Genomic DNA, 27,688 nt, shown 5'->3' on the forward strand with positions numbered 1-27,688 from the left:
CAATATTCCAAAATGACTATATAGAATTTTATATTCTTGTACTGTTTAAAAAAATTTTAATAACTTGCTTTTTTCTTATTACAAAAGCAGTATGTATTCCTAGTGGATAATCGAGAAAATATAGGTAAACAAAACAAAGAAATATCATAATCCCACTGGTCTGACAACCATAGGGATATATGAATGTGTATTTTCCAGACCTTTTTATCTGTACATATGTTTAATAAAATGAGATCATATAATACACACCATTTTGTAATCCTATTTGTCCACCTAACAATACATTGTGAACCTTGTGAACAGGGTTCTAAAACATTCTTTTTAAAGACTACTGACCGTTCTCATGTATGGCTGTGCAATGGTTCATTTCAGCCCTGGATAACTTTTACTATTAAAAAAATAATAATAATGTTAAAATGAAGATCCTTTTAGTAATCTTTTCTTGTATCTGTATTATTTTCTTAGATAAATTGTTTAAAGTGGAATTCCTGGATTAAGGGGTGTGTATGGACATTTTTAAGGCTTTACTACTTACTGCAGCACATCCAGTATGGTTATAAAGGACGCAAAGTGTCTTTTCCCTGAACTCTGATCAGTCATCAGCATTATTAATTTTTTAATTCTTTGCTCATTTGATATTTTCTTCCCACAAGACTTTGGTTTTTCTCTTCCCATTACAGGTTGGTCCATGTTGTAAAGATGAGGAGTCCATGTAATATTTTATAGAACAGTGTATTTAATAAATATTCTCATTTCATTCTCCCCAGTCCTCTCCCAATTTCTACTGCTCATATTTTAGAGTAAAATCTTGAGGCCAACATTTAAAAAGTTGTTCTATTTCTTTTATATCAATCAAAAGAAAGACACAGTGTGGTTGCTGAATGAGTTGTTTAACTAGATCTCTAACCATGTTATAAATGGTGCCTGTAGAAGGATCTGGGGACAAGACCTTTAAGCTTTTTTTTTTTTTTTTAATCACATCTTTAGATCTCGAAGAATCTGAACTTATATAAGAATGTTTGGGCTGCTGTTATTACAGTGAAACCTTCTGAGAGTATCTTCTCAGGTAATTTTTTTAGAGAAAGTCACTTACAGACATAAAACATTTGACCAAAAGAAAGCCTCAGGTTGTCAGAGTTACTTATACACTGTTGTTCAGCTGGGCCTCTTTATTAAATCATCTCTTGGCAGTCCATTAGCTGTGGTGCTATTGTATGGCCCACTAAGCTAATATACCTTCAATCACTAACAGAAGGATAACCTTAATAAAAATTTGAAGTCGATTCAGTGCTTCACTGCTTGCTGACTAGTGTTTTACGCTTTAGTGTGTCTATATAATTTCCATTCTGTGTATTTTTGATATTCACATAGATCTTATCTACCTAATATATTAGAATCAAATAAAGATTAATGGCCTAGAGAAGGAAGAGTGTTTGGGAGCTCTTATAACCCCAGCTTGGCCACTGCCAGAAACTGTGTGATCTTGAGCAAGTCACTTCCCACGCTGGGCTTCTGTCTAAACCTTATATGTAAAATTTAGGAAATTGGGAAGATATTGGCTGATATTTGTTCCTGCATTACTCTGTTATTTGTAGAAAATATAAATTACATTCTGCTGAGTGTAACACATTGAAACATTTTTAACCTCAGTGATGCTTTTATAGGAAATAAAAAGAATTGCTCTATTCTGCCCCCCCATAAAAGTGTGACTAACTAGAATAAAAAAAATCCAATTATTCAATGGTAAATGACATAGAAGAAAGCTCACTTAAAGTCAACGAACTTTAAAAAAAGAATTAGCATTTAGTAATAATTACTGAAAAATATTAGTTTTTAGTTTGAAAAAATGGAACTGTAAATTATGGAAATAAGCTTATTTTTTAATTTGTTGAACAAAATTCAGGTTATATTATAACTGTCTGCTAATTCTTGGAGTGAATGAAGAAAGAATCAAGTGTTGTTTTGGAGGGTGGGGATCGATGTATTTTTCCCAAGGAATTGTATGATGATGACATGATGTCACATCTTTTTCTCCTGTTTATTTTTGTAACACAATCATAAAGATACAAATATGCAAAACAAAATGAGGCTTCATCAATTTTCACAAGTGCTCTCACTTAAAAAATATTTCGATTACTCTCCTTTTAATACATATCCTGTCATTTTTTTCTCACTTGTCATTGACTTTGTTCTGATTTCATTGACTAATGAAATCCTGAATCTTCTATAGGACTTGCAATTATATTTAGCAACCTATTTGTGTTTATCTGTGTTGTATTGTCAGGTGGCTTAAAATACCAGACAGTTGGTGAGAATAAACCAACGAAAGCTGAGGTACAGAGTTAGATATTATTGCGAAGTAGTTGGGGTGTGAGTGTGGGAGGAGAAAATATTTTCTTGAGAATCATTTTAGAAATGGTCATTTCATTTGTGAATCTTTCCTTGCTGTGATGTCTCTGGTTTCCCTGTACAACCTAAACCTAAATTCTTCAGGGACTTGGAGAATGAATACTTGTATGATGAGGGCTTGCTGGGCCTTTTGTATGTGAGATTTTCTATGGTTGTAGAATACCCAGGGGGTCTATATTTGTCATCTTATTTAATCCTCACAAAAATTTTACGAAGTGGATGTTGTTATTCCCATTTAATAAAGTGAAGAAACTGAGATTTAAAGAGTTTTCATAGCTGAGTATGTGATCAGGTTGTTTTGAAACTGTCTTCTGACTTCACTATCATTGCTTTTTCTACTTTTTCAGAGATGTCTCTGTGATTATTTTATCTTATTTTTTACCATTTCTTTTTTTAAATTAATTTTTATTGGAGTCTAGCTGATTTACAATGCTGTGTTAGTTTCAGGTGTACAGAAAAGTGAATCAGTTATACATAAACATATATCCACTCTTTTTTAGAGCCTATTCCCATATAGGTCATTACAGAGTATTGAGGAGAGTTCCCTGTGCTATACAGTAGGTTCTCACTAGTCATCTATTTTATAAATAATAGTGTGTATATGTCAATCCCAATCTCCCAATTTATCCCTCCCCCCGTTTTCCTCTTGGTAACCATAGGTTTGTTTTCTATGTCTGTGACTCTATTTTTGTTTTGTAAATAGGTTCATTTGTACCATTTTTGTCTCTGATGATTTTAAATTAAAAGTTATTTAACATGATATCTTTATCATCTTTAAAACAAGGGTATCTGTTTTGAATATCAGATAAGCCCATAGAGTCTTTAAGTATCCACATTATGTAAATGTTTAAAACAATGACTTGGAAAGACATTTTTACAAATTACACGTAGAGCTCTGAAGCTTCAGTTTTTATAGGTAGTAACAGTAATTCTGTGGTTTTGATTAATTTATGTTTTTATTAAGTAAAGACCTATTAATGCTTATTTATTGAAATTTTCTCTGTAAACCTCAAAACAAAGTAAATATGAAAAAGCTAAATCATAATATTATATAGTTACATTTCTCTACTTTTTTGTTTACTTTCAAAATTTTTATAAATCTACAAAGTCAGGTTTATGGATGCATGACTTACAGATATTAAAATTCCCTCTTTTAAAGTATGTAGTTTGATTAGTTTGGAAAATAAATAAAGTGTGTGGAGCATTGCTATCATGGTAAAAAAATTTTTTGTGCCTCTTTTCCTTTTCCCTACCTACAGTCCCTGACAGCTAGTGATCTGAATTCTGTCTGTATAGTTTTGCCTTTTCCAGAATGTCATATCAATGGACTCATATAGTACATAACCTTTTGTGTCTGGCTGCATTTGACCAGCAAAATGCTTTTGAGATCCATCCATGTTGTTGCATGTATCAGTAGTTCATTCCTTTTTGTTGCCAAGTAGTATTCTCTTGTACGGATGTATCATAATGTGTTTATTCACCAGTTGATGGATATTTGGGTAATTTCCAATTATGAACTATTACAAATAAAGCTGCTCTGAATATTTGAGTACAAGTTCTTATATGAACATATTAATATCTGTCTCTTGGGTAAATAAATACCCAGTGGTGGGATCACTGGGCAATATGGTAAGTATATGTGCAACTTTAAAAGAGACTGCTAAACCTTTTCCAAGGTGGCTGTATCATTTGGATTCATTCCAGCAATATAAGAGTTCTATCTGGTCCACATCCTAACCAGCCCTGAACTATCAGGGGATTTTTTGTTTTGTTTTTAAGTTTTTAGTAGGTGTGTAGTGGTATCTCATGATTTTAATTTACATGCCTCAAATAACTAATGATGTTGAGCATCTTTTCTTGTGTTGATTTGTCACCCAAATCTCTTCTTTAGTGAAGTGTCTGTTTGAATCATTAGCCCACTTTTTTATTGGATTGTCATCTTATTATTTACTTGTAAGGATTTAAAAAATATATTCTACCTACAAGTCCTTTATCAGATGTGTGTTTTGTAAATATATTCTCTCAATATGTAGCTTGCTTTTGCATTTTCTTAACAGTGTCTTGGAAGGAAAAAAATGTTTTAAATTGTGATGAAGTCTAATTTATCATTTTTTAATTTTAAAGTTACAAGTTTTGTGTCCTGAGAAATGTTGTTCTAACTCAAAGTCACAAATATTTTCTCTATGTTCTCTACTAGAAGTTTTATAGATTTAGTTCTTACATTTAGCTCTATAATCCATTCCAGCTTATGTTTTGTGTACAGTGTATAAGGGTCAAAGTTCTGGTTTTTGTTATTGTTGTTTTTTGCATAGAGATGTCAGTTACCACTTACTGAAAAGATTATTCTTTTCCCATTGAATTACTGTAGCACCCATGTCAAAAATCAATTTACCATTTCTATATAGATCTATTTCTGGACTTTCTATTCTGTTCCATTGATCTATATACTTGTCCTTAAGCCAGTACCATACTATTTTAACTAATATAGCTTTTTTTTTTCCATTCAAACAGAAAGTCACAAAAATTATAATCACCCTCATCAGTTCACTCAGTCCCATGTAATTAAATTTTTTTTCATCTTGATCTTTTGTTAGCAATTTTATGAATTCATCAGTTAATATAGCTTTATACTGTGTTGAAATCAAGTTGTGTGAGTCTTCTAATTTTTTTTTTCTCTTTCCAAGAAGATTTCCAAATAAATTTTAGTCATCTTGTCATTTTCTTCTAAAAATCCTGCAGGGATTTTGATTGGAATTACATTAAATATATAGATCAATCTGGGGAAATTTGACATCTTAATAATTGAGGATTTTATACATATGTCTCTATTTAGGACTTTAAATATTTCTCAAAGATTTCATGGTTTTGGTGTCCTATTGTAAATGGTATTTTTATTAATTTCAATTTTAATTTAGTCCTTGCTAGTATATAGATGTTCATTGATTTTTATACCTTGTATGCTGCAACATTGCTAAATTCACTTATTATTTCTTGGAGTTTGTTCTGTTTTGTTTTTGTTTGTTTGTTTGGTTTTGGTCAAGGTTTTCTAGGATCATATAATTTGTGAAAAAATGGGTTTATTTCTTCTTTTCTGATCTCTCTGCCTTTTATTTCTTTTTCTTGCATTATTACATGGCAAAGACTTTCAGGCCAATGTTGGATAGAAATGGTAGTAAGAGTAGAGATCCTTATCATGTCCCTGGTTTTAGGGGGAAAGCATTCAGTCTTTTCTCATTAAGTATGATGTTATCTGTTTGGTTTTTGATAAAGATGCCCTTTATCAGTTGGAGGAAATTCTTACCAATTCTAATTTTCTGAGAGTTTTTATCATGAATATATATGGACTTTTGTCAAATACTTTTTCTCCATCTATTGATCTGATCATAAGTTTTTTCTTTTAATCTGTTGATGAGGTGAATCGCCTTGATTGATTTCAAATCTTAAACCAAGTTTGCATTCCTAGAATAACTCCACTTGGTCATGATATATTATCCTTTTTGTATATTATTGAGTTTAATTAGCTAAAATTTTGTAAGTTTTGTGTTTGTCTATGTGCATGAGAATTATTGTTCTGCAGTTCTTTTTTTTTTTTTTTTTTTTTTTTTTTTGCAGTACGTGGGCCTCTCACTGCTGTGGCCTTTCCCGTTGAGGAGCACAGGCTACGGACGTGCAGGCTCAGCAGCCATGGCTCACAGGTCCAGCCGCTCTGCGGCATGTGGGATCCTCCCAGACCGGGGCACGAACCCATGTCCCCTGCATCGGCAGGCAGACTCTCAACCACTGCGCCACCAGGGAAGCCCCTGCAGTTCTTTTATGATGTTTTGACTTGGTTTCAGTATCAGGCTAATGTTGGTTTCATAAAATAATTTTTCCCTCTTCTTGTATTTTCTGGGTGAGTTTTTACAGAATTAATATTATTTCTTCTTTAAATATTTGGTAGAATTCACCAGTGAAGCCATTTGGTTTTGGAGATTTCTTTTGTGGGAAAATTTTAAAGCACAGATTCAATGTCTTTAATATATAATGGGCTATTTTTTTAATTAAAAAATATTTTATTTATTTATTTATTTATTTATTTATTTATTTATTTATTTAGGCTGTGCCAGGTCTTAGTTGTGGCATGTGGGCTTCTTTTTTAAAATAACTAATTAATTAATTAATTTGGCCGTGTGAGGTCTCAGTTGTGGCACTCGGGATCTTCGCTGTGGAATGCGGGATCATTCGTTGTGGTGCATGGGCTTCTCTAGTTGTGGCGTGCTGGCTCACTAGTTGTGGTGCGTATGCTTAGTTGCCCCATGGCATGTGGGATCTTAGTTTCTCGACCAGGGATCAAACCTGCGTCCCCTGCATTGGAAGGTGGATTCTTAACCACTGGACCACCAGGGAAGTCCCTATAATTGGCTATTTGGGTTATTTATTTATTCTTGAGAGAGCTTTGGTTACTTATGTCTTTTAAGGTACTTGTCCATTTCATCTAAGTTGTCAAATTTGGGGGCATAACGTTGTTCACAATATTCTTATTCTTTAAATATCTGAAGGACCTCAGGATGTCACTTCTTTTATTCCTGAAATTGATCATTTCTATCTTCTCTTTTTCTCCTGGAGCAAAGATGGGCAATCTATGGCTTACAGGCTAAATCAGGCTTGCAGCATATTTTGAACAATAGATGACTTAAGAATGATTTGTGCATTTTTTAAATGGTTAGAAAAAAATCAAAAGAAGATAAAACTTCATGACACATAAAAATTAAATGAACATGAAATTTTAGTATGCAGAGATGAAGTTTTATTTGAACACAACCACACTCGTTATCTTGTACATTATCTGTGGCTGCTTTTGTGCTATAACAGTAGCACATATGGCTGCAAAGCCTAAAACATTTATGATGTTGCCGTGGTATGATAAAAAATATATCTAATCTCTGTTCCAGGTTCTTGATACAGACCTTCAAAAACCCTCGGAATTTCCTGAGTGATTAGAGTGTCTTTGTTATTCTAAATAGGTGACTCTCGTGGCCCCCTAGATAACTTCAGGAAGGAGGCTGGTCATAAGAAAGACCAAACATGTGATTACGGTATTGGAACTTTGAACCACTTGACCTCCTGGGAATGAAAGGGGGCTGGAGCTTGAGTTCAATCACATAGTCAATGATTTAATCAATTATGCCTACATAATGAAACCCAGATTAAAAACTCTGGACACTAAAGCTCAGTGATGCTTCCTGGTTGGTAAACACATTGATGTGCTGAGAGAGTGATGTGCTCTGAGTCCATGGGGCCCCAACCTGGAAGCTCTCAGACCTCACTCTATATGTACCCCTTATATAAAACTATGTTTGGAAGTATAGCACTTTCATTGAGATCCATGAGTTGTTCTATTGAATTATTGAACAAGAGGGGGTCATGGGAAGCCCTAAATTTATAGCCAGTTGGTCAGAAGTGCAAGTGGCCTGGGGACTGTGAAAGTTCAGCTGCCATTTGAAGTGAGGGCAGTTTTGTGGAGGACTGAGCCTTTAACTTGTGGGGTCTGCAATAGCTCCATGTGGTTAGTGTCAGAATTGTATTGCAGTATATTCAGTTGTGTTAGACCAGTTGGGTTGAAATGGAACAGTAACCATTAACAGAAAAAGTATGCCAATCCCTGTTCTAAAGGTATATTAGTTTTATTGATTTTTTCCCCCCAGAGAACCAGCTTTTGATTTCATTGATCTCTATAATCTTTCTCATTTTGATTTTATTAGTTTCTGCTCATATCTTTATTTAATTTCCTTCCTATGCTTATTTTATGTTCAATTTGCCCTTCTATTCCTAATTTTTATGCCTTCGGAATTATACCATCTCTTTCCATCTTGGTGTTCAGTGACATCATGTTTGCAGCTTGAAATTGGCCATGGTGGGAGCACTTATAGCACAAAAATCAGCAAATATTGCAAACTGGTGGTTCTCCCTTCAGCCTGAGAGCCAGTTGTTAAACTTACCAGCATACTACTTATAATAGCGATAACACAGCTCTTTTTTTTAATTAAAAAAATTTTTTTAATTGAAGTATAGTTGATTTATGTTGTATTAGTATTAGGTGTACAGCAAAATTATTCATATATATTTACATATATTTATTTTTTTTCCAGATTTTTTTCAATTATAGGTTATTACAACATACTGAATAAAGTGGTCCTTGTTGTTTATCTATTTTATATATAGCAGTGTGTATCTGTTAATCCCAAACTCCTAAGTTATCCCTTTCCCCCTATCCCCTTTGGTAACCATAAATTTGTTTTCTATGTCTGTGAGTCTATTTCTGTTTTGTAAATAAGTTCATTTGTATCATTTTTAAATTTTTTTAAAAATTTTTAATTAATTTATTTTTTTTTGTGGTACATGGGCCTCTCACTGTTGTGGCCTCTCCCGTTGAGGAGCACAGGCTCCGGATGCGCAGGCTCAGCAGCCATGGCTCACGGGCCCAGCCGCTCCATGGCATGTGGGATCTTTCTGGACCAGGGCACAAACCCGTGTCCCCTGGATCGGCAGGCAGACTCTCAACCACTGCACCACCAGGGAAGCCCTGTATCATTTTTTTAGATTACACATGTAAGTGATATCATATATTTGTCTTTGTCTGACTTACTTCACTTAGTATGATACTCTCTAGGTCCACCCATGTTGCAGCAAATGGCACTATTTCATTCTTTTTTATGGCTGAGTAAATAATATATTCCATTGTTTATATATACCACATCTTCTTTATCCATTCATCTGTCGATGGACATTTAGGTTTCTTCCATGTCTTGGCTATTGTAAATAGCGCTGCAGTGAACATTGGGGTGCATGTATCTTTTCGAATTATGGTTTTCTCTGGGTATATGCCCTGGAGTGGGATTGCAGAATCCTGCGATAGCTCTATTTTCGGTTTTTTAAGGAATCTTCATACTGTTCTCCATAGCGCTGTACCAACTTACATTCCCACCAACAGTGTAGGAGGGTTCCTTTGTCTCCACTCCCTCTCCAGTATTTATTTGTAGGCTTTTTGATGATGGCCAGTCTGCCTGGAGTGAGGTGATACCTCGTTGTAGTTTCGATCTGCATTTCTCTAATAATTCATGATATCGAACATCTTTTCATGTGCCTGTTGGCCATCAACACAGCTCTTTTTTAATCCTCTCAGGGCACCTAACACAAAAAGATGATCTTAAAAGTTAATTCAGAAAAGGAAAAGACTTGTTAGTGAAAAAATATGATTTAAAATATAGATTTTAAATCTAAAATTCTAAAAGATATTATGCAGCCTTGATCCTGAAGTCATGAAGAATAGGATAGTAGGCTCCATTTGTTAGTGATTTCAGTGTAGTCCTTTTTGAGGAAAAGTGTCTTGATTAGATGATCTGTAGAAGTCCATTGCAGTTCTGTGAATCTATGGTAAGTTATTTCCCAGAAGATGGTAGGAAAGCTATTTTATTGCTAATGAAAAGCTGATGAGTGAGTTATTGCTGAGGGATTGATCCACTGCCCTTTTAAGAAGCTCTGAGATTCCCAGACCTAATGGATGGAAAAGAGCAGAAATAACAGAGTTAGGTAGCTCAAGTCTAAAATTTGTAAGAAACATTAGATGGTTTGACATAAGTTGTCACTTATGTTTTGTGGATGCCCTTCTAAGCAAAGTGTTAGGCGAATTCTTGGCCAATTTCTCTGTTGGTGTGCTGAGAGCTTAGTTCATGTCTTTGGCATTAAATAGAGCTTCCATTAATTGATCAGAAAAGTGTTTGTATATCACCAGGAGGTATTGAAAAAGCCCACTTAAAAGGAAATTTTAGTAGTTAATTTCTGTGCTGCCATAGCTTTGATCCCATTGATCTTCTTGTGTTATAGCCATTATGATGTCTCTCTTCTAGCCTGATACTGTGAGCAGATACTCTATTGTATTTGTTTTTGTATTCTCAGTGCTTAGCGTTTTAAACTGCTTAATAAACTTTTGTTGAATGAATGAATAATTAAAGGAACATTTATTTTATTCCTTTTTGGCAGGGCATAGGGAACCCAAAAGATTATGCACAATTAAATTTTAGGAATATTGAGAAAACTGGCATTAAAAAAAAAGATGTAATGTCAAATCATGTGTAATATTTCAAGTACGTTTTGTTCAGCTTCATCCTAGATATTTACAAGTGTTTAATAAGCTATTAATAAGTAAGTAACATATATTTTCAATTTAATAGTTGATATTCTGAGTTACAATCACACTTGGTTCCTCTGAGTATTCAGCATTAATATAACAAGTAGGACTGTTTAGGTACTTTCTTCTTGGTATTATCCTCAGTATCATTCAGCTTTTAGTTAGATATCGATTGAGTGCAACATTATTCAAGGTTTGCCTAAAGATTAAAGAGAGAACCTCTAAAATGCTTGTTGTATTTAACATATAACATTTATTATATGCTTTTTTTCTAATAAATACATAATCAGTACAAAAAACCTTGAAAATCTGGGAAAAGCATGAAGGAAAAAAATATCCCTAATCCTATTACCCCAATATAACCACTATGAGTGTTTTGGTGTATGCCCTTTTTACACTATAAATCTACAAATATCATATTAAAAATAATATATAAAATAGGCCATGTGGCTGTTATAGAGAGGGTAGAGGGAACATCTGGAGATGAGTTCTATTCTGGCTTTGCCACTAGCCAGTATGACCTTAGGAAAGATCCTTTATCTCTAGAGTTCTGTTTCTTCATTTATAAAGGGATTGTCATAGTATCTAAGGACCTTTTCTCACTTGAAAATTCTGATTTCATTGAAACTGAACACCTTTGAAGACAGATTTCGGAGGATGAAATCGAAAGTGTTTAAGTCTGTATTCATCTTAATTATGAGGCAGATTTAAAAATCTTAAACTTGTATAAATATTTCTTGCTAATATCATTAGGTTTTTGTTATTATGAAGAAGTTATACTTCAAGTAGCAAATTTCTCTTGGAACAAGAATCACAATCTGAATTCCAGGTGGAGGTATTTGAGCTGATAAATATGTTTGTAGGAAAGTGTTAAAATAATTCTCATCAGCCTTTAGGTATGTGACCAGAAATAAGATATACAGTATCGCCACTATTTTCGGTACATGGTATTTTATCAAAAAAGCATACCAAGGAGGAAAGCAACTCTTTTACTTGACTCTTTTTGCACCTCAAGAAAATTGATTTTGTCTTCCCTCCCCTCCTCCACGCATATTGTAAAAATGTAGATTGGTACGCAAGAACTATTGCATATGATGGACCAAAGCTTTAAAAGTGTTCCGAGGTGTCTGGTTTATCTTACCAGGGTCCGTTTTCACATTAAACAATTTTTGTTGAACAGTTAAGATGTCCTTTTACTTTTACCATTTCTTAGTAGGATTTTTGGTATGCATTTTAACTGTTATTTAAGAGTCCCCATATGCTTAGAAAGGAATCAGAATGTATGTGCCTTTTTTTTTTTTTTAAAGTCTCAGCACAATGTAGGTTATTCCATCAATACCATCAAATGACTGGGAGCTGGAGTTGGAACAATATGTAAAAATACAGCTTGCGAAAGATTTCCTTTATTAGCTGTCATCATCCGCAGAATATATGTTCAAATAAACGTTGTGTAATAACTAAATTTGAGATTAATAGGCCCCTTAAGAAACAGCGAAGTCATTCAGAATTGTCAGTGAAAAATAGGCTGTAAGACTGTAACATGCACATATTGTCCTGCTTACATGCTCTCTCTGGTGTCATTCCCATTTATCACTGTCGGCGGGCTCGGTTCTCATTAAAACACTCTTGCACAAAAGCAACTTAATTTTCTTAAGAGGAGAGGACACCTGATTCAATTTGGCATCCAGAAGCAGTAACTTGAATATATTTTTTCCTTGCCTGAATTGAGATGAATAGTTACAAACAAGAATAGCCACCCCCACCCCCCCATTCACCTCAAGATTAGGGATGTTAAATTTTTTTTCCATTGATATCAAGAAATGTTGCTTACTCTCAAAAAAGCAGCTGGATGGCATTTTCTCATAACTTGCATATAGATGAACGTCTCTTCATTCCTGTAGTGTTTTCAAAACAAAGAATGAAAGTGGTCATTAAGATGGTGAATTTTAATGGTATATTAAACAACCTTTCTTTAAATTGGAGAATGCCTTGTAGCAGTTCTGTAGTCTTCACTTCGATGTATTTGTTGAGAAGAAATATTCAGTAATGATTTTAAGACAATATTCTACTTTTTAGCCATTGCTGCTTAAAAAATACAACACAAATAATGGAATCAAATGATAATGCCCCTTTAATATTGAGCATGGTAAATAAACTCGCATTTAAATTGATGTCTTATATATACTTTTGTGTGGTATGGTTCAATAATATTTAAAGGTAATATAGAAATGTATAACTCAAATTTTAGTTGCTATGAGATTTATACAGTGAAAATAGTGGTAATTTAGTACTAAAATGTCCTAGCAACTAAGGTGCTTGTCAGCCAATTATAATTTTTAAAAACAGGCAGAATAAGCTTTTCTTAATTCTTCTTTTTTTTTTTTTGGCCTTTCTATAGCATTTTGCAAAATACCTTACAAGTAAAAAGAAAATGTTTTGTATTTCCTTATTTAATTGGAGACCAAGGATAAGAATTCAATCTTTGATGTCTTTATGCTTTTTCCAACTACAACTATGCTTAGAAAGGGGATAAATATTTAGGCTAGTTCTCCTTCTTGTGACTCAGAGGCAGGGGTGATATAGATTCACATAGTTGAGGAACTTTTCCAGGTTAGGATAATGCAGCTTTGATATCCAACAACCGTCACCAATAGTCAATTTTTTTTCTGTTGGTTTTTCATGATGTGTTATGCCATATGCAATGGGAACAAAAGATTATGCTAAATAAAACTTAATAGCCTAGTCAAGTTTATGTCTGGGAAACGCTTTTGATTTATCTAACTGCCTGATTAGTACTTTATTACTTACTCCTTTGTTTAGGAACCTGATTGTATCAGTTAGGCTTCAAGTAATAGAAAATCAGACTAAAAGTAGCTTAAACAAGCAGGGACTTATTTTTCTCATATACCAAGATGCCTGGAGGTGCGGCTGGCTGGCATTTGTTCCGTGGCTCAATGATATTAGAGTGGTTATCTCTGCGTTGCTCTTGGCCTTTCTCTGCTGGATGCAAGGTAGCTTTCACTGCCCTAGGCAGGAAGAACGGAAGAAGGGCGGTGCCAGAAACTAACTTCCCTATCCGCCAACCATCAAGCGGAAACCAATTTATATCTCACTGGCCAGGACCTTGTTGCGTGGCCACCCTAGCTTTTCCTAGTTCACGTGTACTTTTTGTGTCTTATTTAAAAATTTTTTTCCTTTTCAGGAAGCATACAGTGAGTCTCGTATTTTCTTCTAAGAGTTTTAAAGTTGTGCCTTCCAATTCTAGGTCTCTAATTTATGTTGTATTTTCTTATCCAGCATATTGTGAAAAACTCAGCGTCTCCTCCTTTCCCAACTGTGTTACAGTGGAGTTGCTGTCATATACAGCTTTCTCACATTGTTTGTACTTTTTTTTATTGTAAACTCCTGTTCATTGGGGGTCGTTTAACTGGGAATCTGCTTTGTTCCCGATTATTGAAGTGACTCCAAAGAGAAGTTCTGCGTTTGCTTCTTTCCAGGCCTCAGGGGTTCCACCGGTCTTTGATCCATTTTGTCTTTCCTTTTCTCCAAATTAATCATTAGTTTGGGATTCTGGAGTTACATGGGTAGTGTAAATTCCATTCCGTGCCCACCCTTGATGCCAGGCCCTGTGTTACCTTCGTGACTGTCTGAGGAGAGTTTTCTAGTTGCCCTCGCCTGGTGGGCAGCCCCTTCATCATCCTGCTCTTCTGGCCGCAGGTGCCTCAGCTCTGGTCCTCACCCTTTGCAGCCAAAGGCAGGGCGTCCTAGTGCTTCTTGGGCATGCGTCAGTATCGCCTGGGAGAGTGCAGCCTCAAACCCCCTGTTTGACCACTCTGTCTTTGACTAACTTCCATGTGTCTCCTACCAGGGTTTTTGTTCTGTTTTGGCTCAACTATACATTTTAAATGTTATGTTCTTATTATCTATTGAGTGGTGTGAATTTGAGGATTATATACGTGAAATGCCGTCTTACATACTCCTTTTCCCTACCCTTACCCTCTCTTTGGGCAACATCTCTGACAGATCTCAAGGTTTTTCTGGTCACTTTTTGTTACAAAAACAGTCATATATTTAGTAATTAGGTTTAACTTTCTGGTATTATGTGATACGGGGCAGTCTAGCTTAAACAAGTTCTCTTCTTTGCCAACCTAGGCCTAATCTGTGTTTTTTGTTTTCTGGTTTTTTTTTTTGGGGGGGTGGGGCGGGGCGAGAAGGAAGGATTTATTACTTGCAGCAAGTAAGGAGAACACCAGGGCCCTTTTCCCAAAGCAGTGTCTCCCTGAACTGCAACATTGGGGAAGTTTTAAACTACGGGTACATGCATATTCATAAGGGGGCTTGAGCAGAGAAGAATTCAGCATAGAATTGGGGCAAAGGTCGACAGAGTCCAAGTTTTAGTTTATTGGAGTCAGGAGGGTCAACATCATCACTCCATCCTCCACCTGGGTGGGAGCCTTAGTTCCTGGTGTCAGGACTTTACTGAAGCTCAGGTTCTTTGTCTCGTTGTGGAAAGAATTCAGTGAGAGACAAAGTGATAGGTAGGGAGTGGATTTATTTAGAGAGGTCACATACCATAGACAGAATGAGGTCCTTCTCAAAAGGTGAGAGCGGCCCTGGGAGAAACACACTCCACAGAGTGTGGACCAGCTCAGAAGGCGAGAGGCCCTAATCCGTGTTCGTAAAGCACAGAAAATTGCACTTTTTTCTTAATGAATGTATACATGTATACAAATATAATCTTTTTTTTTTTTTTTAAATAAACAGATAGGTAGAACCAGTGGGGAAGAAGGTATGGTCTGTTTCACTATTTTTTTACTTTCTCACCCTCCCTACTCTGTAGAGTCAGGGGTTAGAGTAGGACCACTGGATTAGAGGGCGAGGGACAGAGTCTGATTTTACTGGTGCTGTTCTAATCTGGCCCTTAGTGCCCTCTGTCATAGCAGGTGTCCACCTTCTATTTCTTTTTCCAGGACAGGTTGGGGAGGGAGTTCTTCAGAGTACACCTGCAGCTTCCAACCCTCAACACAGCCCTTCAGCCGCTCACTGCTGGAGTCTCTTCACCCTGGAAGGCTGCTATGTAGGGTCTCTCACAATGAATCAAGTTTCATGGCAGTCCTCTGAGGCACCTGCCTGGCCCCTGGATTGATGGAACCTTGCCCCATCACTGAACTGAAGTATACTTTGCTCAACTGCTTACCTCCGTCCTTGCCCTACCCTTGTGACCTGTCCTAGGCAGCCTCTCCAGCGTTGTTGTTTCTAGTCAGGGAGCAAGTACCTGCCTCTGGTTCATTACACACCCTCCCTGTCCCCCCAGTGCAGTTCTAGGGAATAGACCGTGATGGTTCCACGAGCGCTCACAGAGTGCACTCCACTCCTGTGGCAGCCTGGCGAGCACTTTCGCCCTCAGTAAACATCCGTCCCCAGTTTGGGAGGCATGGCAGGCACATCAGCTTTCTCCCCTAGAGGAAGAAGAAAAGGTCAAAAAACCCACTACTCCTAGAAATTTCCTTTTATCAATCTCCTCTAGAACGTCTAGGCTTTTCTTATATAGGCTGTATATGAAACGGTCCCTAGCTTAGTTTTCATGTCTTTTTATAAGCTCTGCATTGATATCTCTGGAATATTACTTTAGACTACTGGGATACTTGCCACACATTCTCCTTAGCTTGGAGCATTATTAGAAATTCTGAGACAACCATAAGTGTTCCATTTTAGCATTTTAGTAAGCATTGCTGTATATGTTGGCTGGGGAAACAGGTTATGCAACAGCGAACACTGAACACCAACAGGAAGTTTCATAAGTTAATTTGTAACAGATCATTCACACTCAGTGTAAACAATGGATCTCATTTTTTTTTTTTTTTTTTTTTTTAGTGGACTGATGAGGGAAAGAAAAAGAGGGGTGTTGGGCCAGCATTATGAAAACTGTAGATACAGTGTTATGAGGAGAAGACTTGGGTAGGGCCCAACAGTGTCATATATTTGGAGTGCAGTCATTTTATAAGGGGACCATATGTTTATGTAACTCCAGAGCATGGAACATGGTCAGTGCACAGCAGTTATGGAAGGTGAAGGTTTTGGGCTTACTGTCAGGTAGGACTTCATAACATTCAAGGGCATTCAGCAATGGAAGCACTTGATTTCCTGAGTTAGAGAACACTCTGTTGCCATGCTTTTCAGTGTTTTTTTTTTTTTTTAATTTACCTTTTTAATTCAAATAATTCCAAGTAGGTTATGAAGAAATAAATTTGTTATTGAACTTGCTCAATTTTCCAAAATAATTTAATGAAGACATGCCGTAATATATAATGAAACATTAGTAAAATACCATATTTCAAGTAAAACTGGGCTGATACTAAAAGCAATATATTATCTAAAAATGTACAATATAAAGGAAGCCAATCTACTCAATATTAAAAAACCACCTCAATATGAACTTTTAGCATTGATCAAATTATCCATCAAACATGATTACACCAAGGTATGTACTTTGCACATGGGATTCCTGAGTTAATAATGAAAACATTACTGTGCAGGACATTCAGTTAACATAAGAACTATTCATTCATCCATTCATTTATTCATTCATTCTCTGGCTCAGTAATATTCGTTGAGGGTTTACTACAAGTCAGGTGCTGTTCTAGGCAGTGAAGATACAATTTTGTACAAATTAGGCAAAATTCTTGTGATGGAACATTCTAGAGCGAGAATGGGTAATTAAGTTGTTTCTGGCAAAAGAGATAATAAATAAAATGCACTATTTAAAAATCAGGGGCCTCCCTGGTGGCGCAGTCGTTGAGAGTCCGCCTGCCGATGCAGGGGATACGGGTTCGTGCCCCGGTCTGGGAGGGTCCCATATGCCGCGGAGCGGCTGGGCCCGTGAGCCATGGCCGCTGGGCCTGCGCGTCCGGAGCCTGTGCTCCGCAGCGGGAGAGGCCACAACAGTGAGAGGCCCGCATACCGCAAAAAAAGAAAAAAAAAAAAAAATCAGAATGGATAAACAACACGGTCCTACTGTATAGCACAGGGAACTGTATTCAGTATCCTCGGATAAACTATAATGGAAAAGAATGTGAAAAAGAATATATATATGTATAACTGAATCACTTTGCTCTATGGCAGAAATTAACACAACTTTGTAAATCAACTATACTTCAATAAAATTTAAAAAGTCTTTAAAAAATAAATAAAAATCAATGAACTCCCTCAGCTGTGGCTTCTAGAAGACAGAGGAGAGGAAACTCATATCCTAAGACAGTCTGGTCATAAAACCTGAGGGGTCCTCCCTTCAGAACAAATTGTCTTTGATGGTTCACATTTGATCCCAGTACATGAAGTTTGTACACAGCCATGTTTGTTTTAATATAAAAATGAAAGTGCATTTTTGGATTATTTTCAAAACCAAACATTCACATGCTACAGATACTTGTGGAAGGTGTCTTCTGTTCATCCTGTGGCTTCTCATACCCCCAGCACACTGATGTATGTTCCAGAGGGTTCTCAACCTCCAGCTTGTCAGGCAGCCAGCAAGAGATATCACTAACGTGCAAAGTAGGGATTGAAATCTTAATTTTATTTAAAAATAAAATATGTATTCCATTTTTAACACAAAGGGGTTTAAAATGCGAACAATAATGGCTCAACATCTTCCTGCCCAGATATAGAAATGCAACACGTTTAAAAGAAGAAGACAAACAGGACAAACAGAAGAAAATGAAAAATAAAACTGACCCTTACTCAATTCCTTTCAAACAAATTTAATCATAGTTACGAGGTTTTTTCTGTGATCCCTTTCAGAAAAAAAAGTGTTTTTTTGTACTTGTCTGTGTATATGTGTGTGTGTGTGTATGTGTGTGTACACATTTACACAATAGGAATGTGATATTATGATTATAATAAGAAATATATATTTGGTCTTTGTCTCAACTCCTGGCACAGAGCTCCTAAAATGATTAGATTTCCTAAGTGAAGAGAGCTGGAAAAAGTGTCTTTTGTTATGCTAAATAGATGACTTTTGGAAAGCCCCTAGCTAACCTGAGGATGGGGCTGGTTGCCAGGGGAACCAATCAGAGATTAGAAGGTTGGACCTCTGGGGAGGGGAGAGGGGCTAGAGATTGAGTTCAGTCACCAATGGCCAATGTTGAAATCAATCATGCTATGTAATGGAGCCTCTATAGAAACCCAAAGGATGGGTTTGGTGAGCTTCTGGGTTGGTGAGCACTGGAGGTGATGATAGAGGCCTGCGATCAGAGGGCATGGAAGCTCCACAGCCTTGCCCCATACCTTGCCCTCTGCATCTCTTCCATCTGGCTGTTCCTGAGTTATAGCCTTTTATGATAAAGTAGTAATCTAGTGAGTAAGCTGAGTTCTGTGAGCTGCTCTAGCAAATTAATCAAACTGGAGGGGACTGGGTTGTGGAACCTCCGATTTATAGTCAGTTGGTCAGAAGCACAGGTGACAGCCTTGACTTTTGATTGACATCTGAAGTGGGGACAGCCTTATGGTTCTGAACCCTTAACCTGGGGAATCGGATGCTAGTTGAGGGTAGATAATATCAGAAATGAGTTGAATTGTAGAAAACCCAGCTAGTGGTGGGTGAATTTCATGGTGGTTTGGAGAAACACATACTGAAGGAATTACACACACTGTTTTGAAACTTGCTTTTTTTAATGAAAATATCTTAGCCTGCTAAATTAATATCAGTATATGCAGGTCATCTTTTTAATGGCTACAGAGTATTCCTTGGTAATTCTAGATTTTATTTAACTAACTCTATTGCTATATAGTGGTGGCAAATTGTAAAATTTTTTTATATTACATTAAGTGTGTGTATATAACTATATAAGAATAGGGAGGTTAAGAGAAGTAAAATACAATGCTGTGAGAGAGATACTTATACTGGGTGAGAGACCAAAGTCTAAATGTCATTTCCACTGCTTGGCTGTGGTGCCAGGTGGCAGATCCAGTCTTCTTTGTCTGCCAATCCTTGGATTCTACCAAACACATAGAAGGATGTAGTTGGAGAAGTAGACTTTGGACATTTCTGGGAATCCTACTTATTTTAGAAATCCAATTAGCAAACATGGAGGTGCTCAGGATGAGCTTCATTAGATTCCTTCCTTAGAAGACTTGAGCCTCTCATGGGTCAGGGAGGCATGTAGATAGGTCATTCAATAGTGTGACAAGTGCCAGGGCAGAAGTATGCTCAGGATGTTGTGACAGCAGGTATGGGGACACTCAGGCCACCCAGAAGTATGGATGTGTGAGTGTTGACGAGGTGATTGAAAGCTTCTTGGAAGGACGATGCTTAAGCTGAGTCACTAAGGTAAATGGGAGTTCCCTGGCAGGCAGAAGGGCATTCCAGGCCAAGGCGCAAAGAGGTGAGAAACAGCATGATGAGTGTGGAGAATCGCAAGTAGTTTGGTGCTGTCAGAATATAAATTTTGAGGCAATAAATGAGATGGACAGAGACCTGTTCATGGACGGCCTTGTAGTTCATGCTGAAGAGCTGGGAATTCCCCCTTAAGTCAAAAGATACGCTTGTCTTTATATATCAATTAAAAGCTCTCTAAATATTTGTCATCACTTTTTGGAACTCTGGAAAACGTAATGGCTTCCTATGCTGCAATGGCAAAATTGAGCCAACTGTTAGCTTAATTATCTGTTGCTATTGAGCCCAGGATCCTTGGTTCGGTGTCCCATTTCACATGGTTCTTCAGAGAACCCAGAACCTTAATCAGCCAAGTCACCAATGGTTGCCAGAGCCCACTGCATGTTGAGTGATTTCAAATCCATCACCACTATCAGGAAAATAGCTAAGAAGTTGGCCTGCAGCATCTTTGGATACCTAAGATGTCTCATCACTGTCATCACCATCATTTTATAAAATGCAGGAACATAGCCAATCCACATAAAATATATTGCTTGGGTTTGGGTTAAAAGAGAATAGGATGGAGTGGGAGTATAGTGATATGATCTAATGAGTAGTAGTTAGTACTTATTTTACTTTGACTTCTGAGTCTTTTTGTTTCTAATGTTCCATGTTTGTTTGTTTTTTTAAATGCTAGGCAAAACTATTAGTGATCTAGTATAAGGCTGGTGAAAGGCACTGGAAAGAAACAAATCTGGAAGAGAGGAGCTCAAACAGGAATACCTCATTTCTTTACTAAAAAGAGAGAAACTCGTTCTAAGCACAAAATAGGGTCTAGAAATAAACATTGTTTGTGGCGAAGTACATTTTTATCAAAAGAAAGGCAGTGTTCCCTATCGATCTCCCCACAACTCATTTATTTTTACAGTTTTACTTATTTTTCTTTGCACATAAAACTTTTTCCTGAATCATCCATAATCGGATTCTAGGAAGATGTGTTAAATATGTTGCTACAGTTTACATTTGTCATCTGTGATGTTTTATTTAGCCGAATCTTTTTTTTTTTCCTTCACTGCTCCCTGTACAACATGAAATACCATATGCCATTGTCCCTGTCAGGAAGCAAAGGTTTCCCTGGTCTGTGCCTGTGCCTATGTTTATGCCACAGCGGAGCTGTGGTCCAGTGCCATCTTTTATTGATAAGGCCAGCAAAGGAGAAATCTAATGAAATTATCAAAGCTTTGAATTAATTATGAACTTGAATAGGAGAGCTAAGCTCTCTGGAGCCAAGGATCTCATTACCCACGCATTCTCATTGCATTCTCTTCTGGAGCAGAAGGCATTTTCAGCTACAGCTCTTAGCTTGGCTTTGGACTTTATTCAAACTTGCTAAACTGACATCCTCTTCTTACTACAATGTGGCTGCTAATGTCCATGATGATTAATTTAATTCTGCTCTGGATCCACAGGAGTTGTCAATAGGTTTTCTCTGCCCCACCTTCTGCTTTTTATTATTTTCCTTTCTCTCTCTTTTTTTCATCAAATTGGATATTATACGAGTTTTTATCTTTTGGAAGTCATGTGAGAAGCTTTCAGAATTCAGGTGTAGCTTCATGGACTATAGTGATTGAATTAAAGTTAAGGACTATATTATATCTACTATGTATTCCCGGGACATTTAGGTAAGCTCAAAGTCAAGTATTTCTTCTTTTTTGAACACCAAACAGAAGTTTTTCTTGCCTGTTTCTACTTTAGAATTAATTGTGTAGCAATAACTTCCATGGTCTTAACAGCATTGTTCCTATTTCTAGTGTGTGTTGTATGGGAACTACAGATCTCACTTTGTGGGTGTAGCTCATAGGTCTTATGCTCCCTGATGGAGAGTACTAATGTTTGCTTTACAATTCTGGTATTCCTTTTCCCAGTAATATGAATTTTCTTCCTTTCTTTTCTTTTTCTTTTCTTTTTTTGGTGAATAAATCAACCTCTGATTGTTTTAAGTCTAGTAGCAAAATCAATAACAACAAGGTTTCAATTTGCTATTGGGGATGATTCTTCAGTACTGTCATATAGGTTCAAAGCATCTTATGGCAAGCCTTTTCTGCTTGCTTTTGAGACCCATTATTTATGGATTCCTAAGCTGTAGCTCATCTATCTTAGTAAACTACAGGCTACTGGCAATTTTTGTAAGCAGTGACTAACTTTGCTTTACAGAGTCAGTGTTTTAAGGTTTTGAATAGTGGGGGATGGGAGAATGATAGTCTTTGCTTTCCCTTTTCCTATTTACTTTCAGTGAGTTTTTTTCCCCCCATTTATTTTCTCTATAGGCAGCTGCAATATTTAATTCAGCCTTTGGAAGTTTTTTGGTAAGTAAACATGGTTTAATTTGTCTTTTATAACTTTTGTTGTGATGTTTGTATGAAATATTTAGTGAAAATTGGACTTTTTTTTACTATTTGGTTAAATATAAAAGTTCTTGAATCCTTCCATATACCATTATCCATACCCTAAAGAAAATTAATAAATAAAGGAAATGTTCTCTTATAATTTAGAGGCTTGGGTTTAATATTCCATTTAATGGATTCAAGGAATCAATTAAAACACTATGTGTCTCCTTATAGAGGTATGTCAATATATTGATCATTTAATGAGGTCTTCTAGATTATTATTATTTTGTGTCATGGGACTGAGGATTTTGAAAAAGGAAACATGACCCAGCTGGTCAGAAAGGGAATGCTAATTTACTTGTTGACATGTCATTTATTTTGTACATTTCACTTTTAAAGAAGCTACTGTCTTAGATACTTCTGAGAAATCTATGTGAAAAAAAATTTGAAATGAGGAAATAACTAATGAGTAATTTGCAAGAAAATACAATATTTTTTGACATGTGAACTATCAATTGTATATAAAAAGATTAAAAATAGTTCATCTTTCATAAGTAGAACAAATATAATTATAAGGACAATATTATTTTAGCATTTTTTAATCATTATCTTTTAAACAGATGATATAAACAAAGACTTGGTTTGTGTTATGAAAGAATGAGAAAGAAACTGAGTTTTCTGTCAACTGAATATTTTATTTATACCCTCCCTAAAACTTTGCTAAATTGATGAAAACAAATTAGAATATTGTATTTTTAGATATATAACTCATTAACAGATATGTGGTTACAGTGATTTACAAAAAATTGAGAATGAAATCAGCGAGGTATATAAGCTGGTTCATGAGTCTAGGCAAAATATCAATTACTTCTGTTTAAAATGCTCTTTATGTCACTTATTATTGTATGTATTTAAATATACTTGAAGCTTTAAAACATATTGTTACATAGTGTTAACTCTGTATAGTCCTATATAGCTTTTAATGTCCCAGTGTTACAGAGCTTTTAAGGATGTAGCTTCTGCAAAATACATGCTTAGATTCTATCTTATTTTTAAAGAAGTAGTAATATTATTCCTGATGGTGTATTATTATTATTGGGTTTTAGAAGAGAGGTAATAGAGTCCATTTAATGCAAATGGTCTCTTCAGCTACTTATTTTAGACTCAGTGATATTTTCTTGTCATTATTTCACATATCCAAGTATTATTTTCTATATGTTGTCACAATTGACAAAATAATATCTATAAGATATGTTCTTGCTGGAAGACAGTTTTTTTACATGGTTTGGATTTGTATACATCCACTGTCGAAACATGGTTTCCTAAGCTGTATCTCCTACTCTTTAAAATGTCTGGTGTAATTGAGAAAATAACTTTGAGGCAATTGTCTGAGTAACTAAAGCAAAGTATAGTCCTTTAGCTGGAGGACAAGCTCGCTAAGTACAGTTTGAGCTTTGCACTGACTGACTGTATGAACAATAAATGTATCATGTTATTTGTTCTACCAGGCCCAATTCTTTGATAAGATCCAGTGAAGTCAAACTTGTTCTAGGGATTCTTTCGGATTTTTGTTATGCCCTTTCACTTTTAAAACGTTATGCATTCTCCTTAGTTTTTTGCTCTTTTTCCTCTCTTCACCTTTTTTTCTTACATTAATGAGTCAATCGAAATTATTTATTGATTTCCTGCACACAGAGGTGGTTTTCTAATAGCTGTAGAGGTGCAAAAAAATACAACACGGTCCCACTCTGCTGTGGAGATAACACATAGAAAAAGAAATACAATGTAAAAGCTAACAAATCAAACAAAAGATGTTACTAGGCGATGTATGATTGTCAGATATGAACTCTGGGTTGAAAAGTCGGACAGAAACAATTTTGCTGTTGGGCCTTGAAGTGTGTTAGGACTTAGCTAGTCGAGAAGAGAGGAGAGGAAAAAGGCGTGAACAGTGGCAGAGAGGTAGAAGCGTCTTCCATTGTTTCCCCTTCCCCTTCCTTTCCCTCCTTTTTCTTTCCCAAAGCTGAAAATTACCAGAAGGGGTTGAGAATAAAAATTATGATTGGAAATGTTTTGCTCCAATGTTGTAAGAGAAACAATTTTATTTATTTTTCTTCCCTCTCCACCATAGTTACAACAAACCTTGGATTATGAACTATGTGCAAGTCTCAACTAAATCAGTTAGAATTAGGCTCAGCTTACTTACCAGGAAAAAAAATAGTGGCTTGGACAAACATAAATGTTTATTTCTCTATTATGTAAAATCTGGAAGGAGGCTGTCATGGGAGCTTCATGGTCTCATTGTGTACAGAGACACCCATCTTTCTCCTGCACCATCCACAGCACACAGCTGCCTTCATCAATGTTACCTTATGGTCCAAGATAGCTGCTGGAGCTCCGGCCAAAAAGAAACCTGGATAACAAAGTCTTTACCTTGGGAAAGCACAAAAGAGCTCCCCTAAAAGTTAAGTCTGCTTTCTTTAAACAGCATTCCTGGAACTCCAACACCATACTTGCAGTAATATCTTATTGCATAACTTAGTCATATGATCCTACCTAGCCACTGGAGAGGCTGGGACATGTGGCAATTTTGTAAGAGCTATAAACTGAATTTCTGTAATTAAGGAAGAAGAGAATGTATAAGAGGCAGCTAGTGCTTTGTGCAAAAGAGCAGTGTATAGCATTTGTCAAGAGTTTGAAGAAAGAGATTAAGCTTAGTTGAATGACATGAGAAGGCTTCAGGGAGAAGTTGGTGCTTGAGTTGGGCTTGGGTAAAAGGACTTATTTTAGAGGAGGAAAATTCCAAACTATAACCTTCATGTTTTATTTTGTTATTCCTAAAGGGTGGTACTTGTTAAGAGTTATTTTTTTTGAATTTCCTTTATAAATGAAAAATATTCACCTATCCTTAAAATTTAGGATTATTGGTAGTAGGATGGTTTCTAGAGTCAGACTGGATTTAAATCCTTACTTCACTGAATACTATTCTAACCACAAAACCTTCCATATATATAAAATGGGGTAATGAGAGTACCTAAACTATACAGTTGAGGTAAGGATTAAATGGGATAATCTATAAAAAATGCTTGAATGATGTAGTAGAAATAACTGGTCTAGGTTTTCTCCAAGTTCTACCATGAATTTTTTGTGCATGACCATGGACATTCATAAAATGAAGAAACTGGTTATCTGTGACTAAGCCCTATAATTCTAAGATACACTGATTCAATGATTATTCTCTGGTTATGAGTGACCATTTCTTTTGTATTTAAAGCATGGAGTGTGAAAAGGCTATTTATTTTGGATTACATTAAAACTTTGAATGAAGGCCTTTTACTAGAAAAATTTTTGAAGAAAGAACTATTTGGGCCTTCTTGTTGATTTTCAGACATCTGGGTATACCAAATAAACTACTGTACATATTTATTAGCTAGTTTAATAATGTCCCAGGTCTAATTAAAACAGTGTTTTTAAGAACTAATTGTCACAGAAAACTTTTTTAAATGTAGCTAGGCTGATAATAACTAATGATAGTTGAATTCAATTTACATAAATTTCAGGCCAAGAAAATATTTTAAAATTATGTCACAGAGGATTGCTTTAAGTTAAGAAGTTAATGTTATTATCTCCTCCTCTCATTTAAATTGTTTGGTTTATAATAATTGTGGAGCATAATAAGTGTTTTGAGATTTCCCTCTTGATGAAATTTTAATAAAATTTGATAGTCAACCACCCTGAATAATGAAAATGTTATCAAAATTTATATGTATATCTGTTTTTTCTATGTAAAACCATGTATTTCAAGTTCAACCATTTCATATGTTGCTTCCTCATCAAAAGAAAGATTTTTTAAAAATCGATTTAGATATTGGCAACTTTTTGAAAAATTCCAATTGAAAAATCATTTCTTTAACTTAAAAAGATTCAACTATGTTGGAAAAAAATTGATCACGTGATTTGTTAGACCCTGAGCATTTTTGGTTTGGAGGCTAAATTCAGTGTTTCCATGTCCTCAAGAATTATAAGTTAAAGTTTAATAGGAGAAAGTAGAATTTTTTCCTTTTAGATTCCTTAGCCTATTTTATTATTTTTGGTAATTCCTAATCTTAAAGGGAAACCCTAGTGAGTAACAAAGTCGATATGTCAAACTGAGTTTCAAATAACTATGTTATACGGCATTATAGCAATTCATGGCAACATAAATGTAAGGAGTTCTGAAACAGCAGCAAAGAATTCTAAGCAAAGTTAAATCATTTTTGTGAATTGATAACACCTAGTCTAAAAAAGATCTTTAAGAGTCACTGTTTACTTTCTAAATCTCCTCATTTAAAGTATCAAGAAATGGGTTTCTTCTACATAATTCTCCTTTAAAATAGTCATTGCCAGAACCAGCAGAAACTATTCTAAGATGAATAATTTTGTTTTTTTTTAATGCCAGACCAAGGGTTAAAAGAAACTCCTTACCTTGAGCTGAAGAACTAGCCAGCACATATTTTTCTTCCCTTACCTAGCTGTTCTGTCTTCCTTCTTTGCTTTGGCTGATCCTCCATTACTACCCATCTTTGTAGAAAGATTTAATAGTTAACTGATGCTGAAAGAAAATAGTTGCTGAAAGAAAAGAAGTCTCAAACACAAATGCCATGTTTTAATAACTTGGGATATATGTTTATCACTTTCTTTATTCTTCCTTTCTTGTAAATACAAAAATGTGCTCAGCCATACTCAGAACGGTTAGAGAGGAAGCACATTAACTTTGTAACTTGTTTGATTGCTGTGCAACACTGCTTTTTAAAAATCAGATCAAGAATCTCAAATATTAACGAAGAAGGTTAAGGGTGGTACCATACAAGGTTTAATTGTTAATTTGGGTTTCCTTTCATCTAAATCTAGGATGTCAGTTTTTAATTCAGTTTATGTTTATGGAATACTCATTTTGTGCAATACTGAAAACTATGCCAATTTTTTTCCTTAATTTGTTTAAAATCTTAACCAACCTGTATTATTCAGTTGAGATCTTTGTTTCCCCTCAAAAGTTCATGACTTGTTTAAAATACAGGTTTTTATTTTCATTAAGCTCAAACACCAGAACAAACAACTGAATTTTTGAGCAATATTCAGTATTATCTTACAGGATGTTATTTCTTACATTTATCCTTTCATTGATAAGGACTCAATAAACCCAGGATTTTAAATAACCCATCCTGGGCTTTAAAGTAACTTTTGAACTATGTTTGGACAAAAGGAAGTTAGTTTCTACCTTTATAAAGCAGAATCCATCATCATTCTATGCCTTTCATTTGTTCACCTCTTTGGGCAAATGGACACCATGAAAGCTGGATTGCTGAGAACAGACTACTT

At 35.6% G+C, this 27,688-nt stretch overlaps 1 protein-coding gene across 6 annotated transcripts in view; it reads left to right on the forward strand.

Annotated features, from left to right (window-relative positions):
• The window catches only part of SLC10A7 (solute carrier family 10 member 7), a 252,926-nt gene that overhangs the window by 56,067 nt on the left and 169,171 nt on the right, over positions 1-27,688 (forward strand). For 4 of the 6 annotated variants that reach the window (XM_082636696.1, XM_082636698.1, XM_082636693.1 and 1 more), the window contains exon 5: positions 22,274-22,312. The exons of the other annotated variants lie outside the window; for them this stretch is intronic. In XM_082636696.1, the coding sequence (XP_082492822.1) occupies positions 22,274-22,312 (39 nt within the window). The remainder of the gene's footprint in view (positions 1-22,273; positions 22,313-27,688) is intronic. 6 annotated transcript variants of the gene reach the window in all.

This window comes from Mesoplodon mirus, assembly GCF_964341445.2.
Source record: "Mesoplodon mirus genome assembly, chromosome: 2".
In the NCBI taxonomy this organism is placed as follows: domain Eukaryota; kingdom Metazoa; phylum Chordata; class Mammalia; order Artiodactyla; family Ziphiidae; genus Mesoplodon; species Mesoplodon mirus.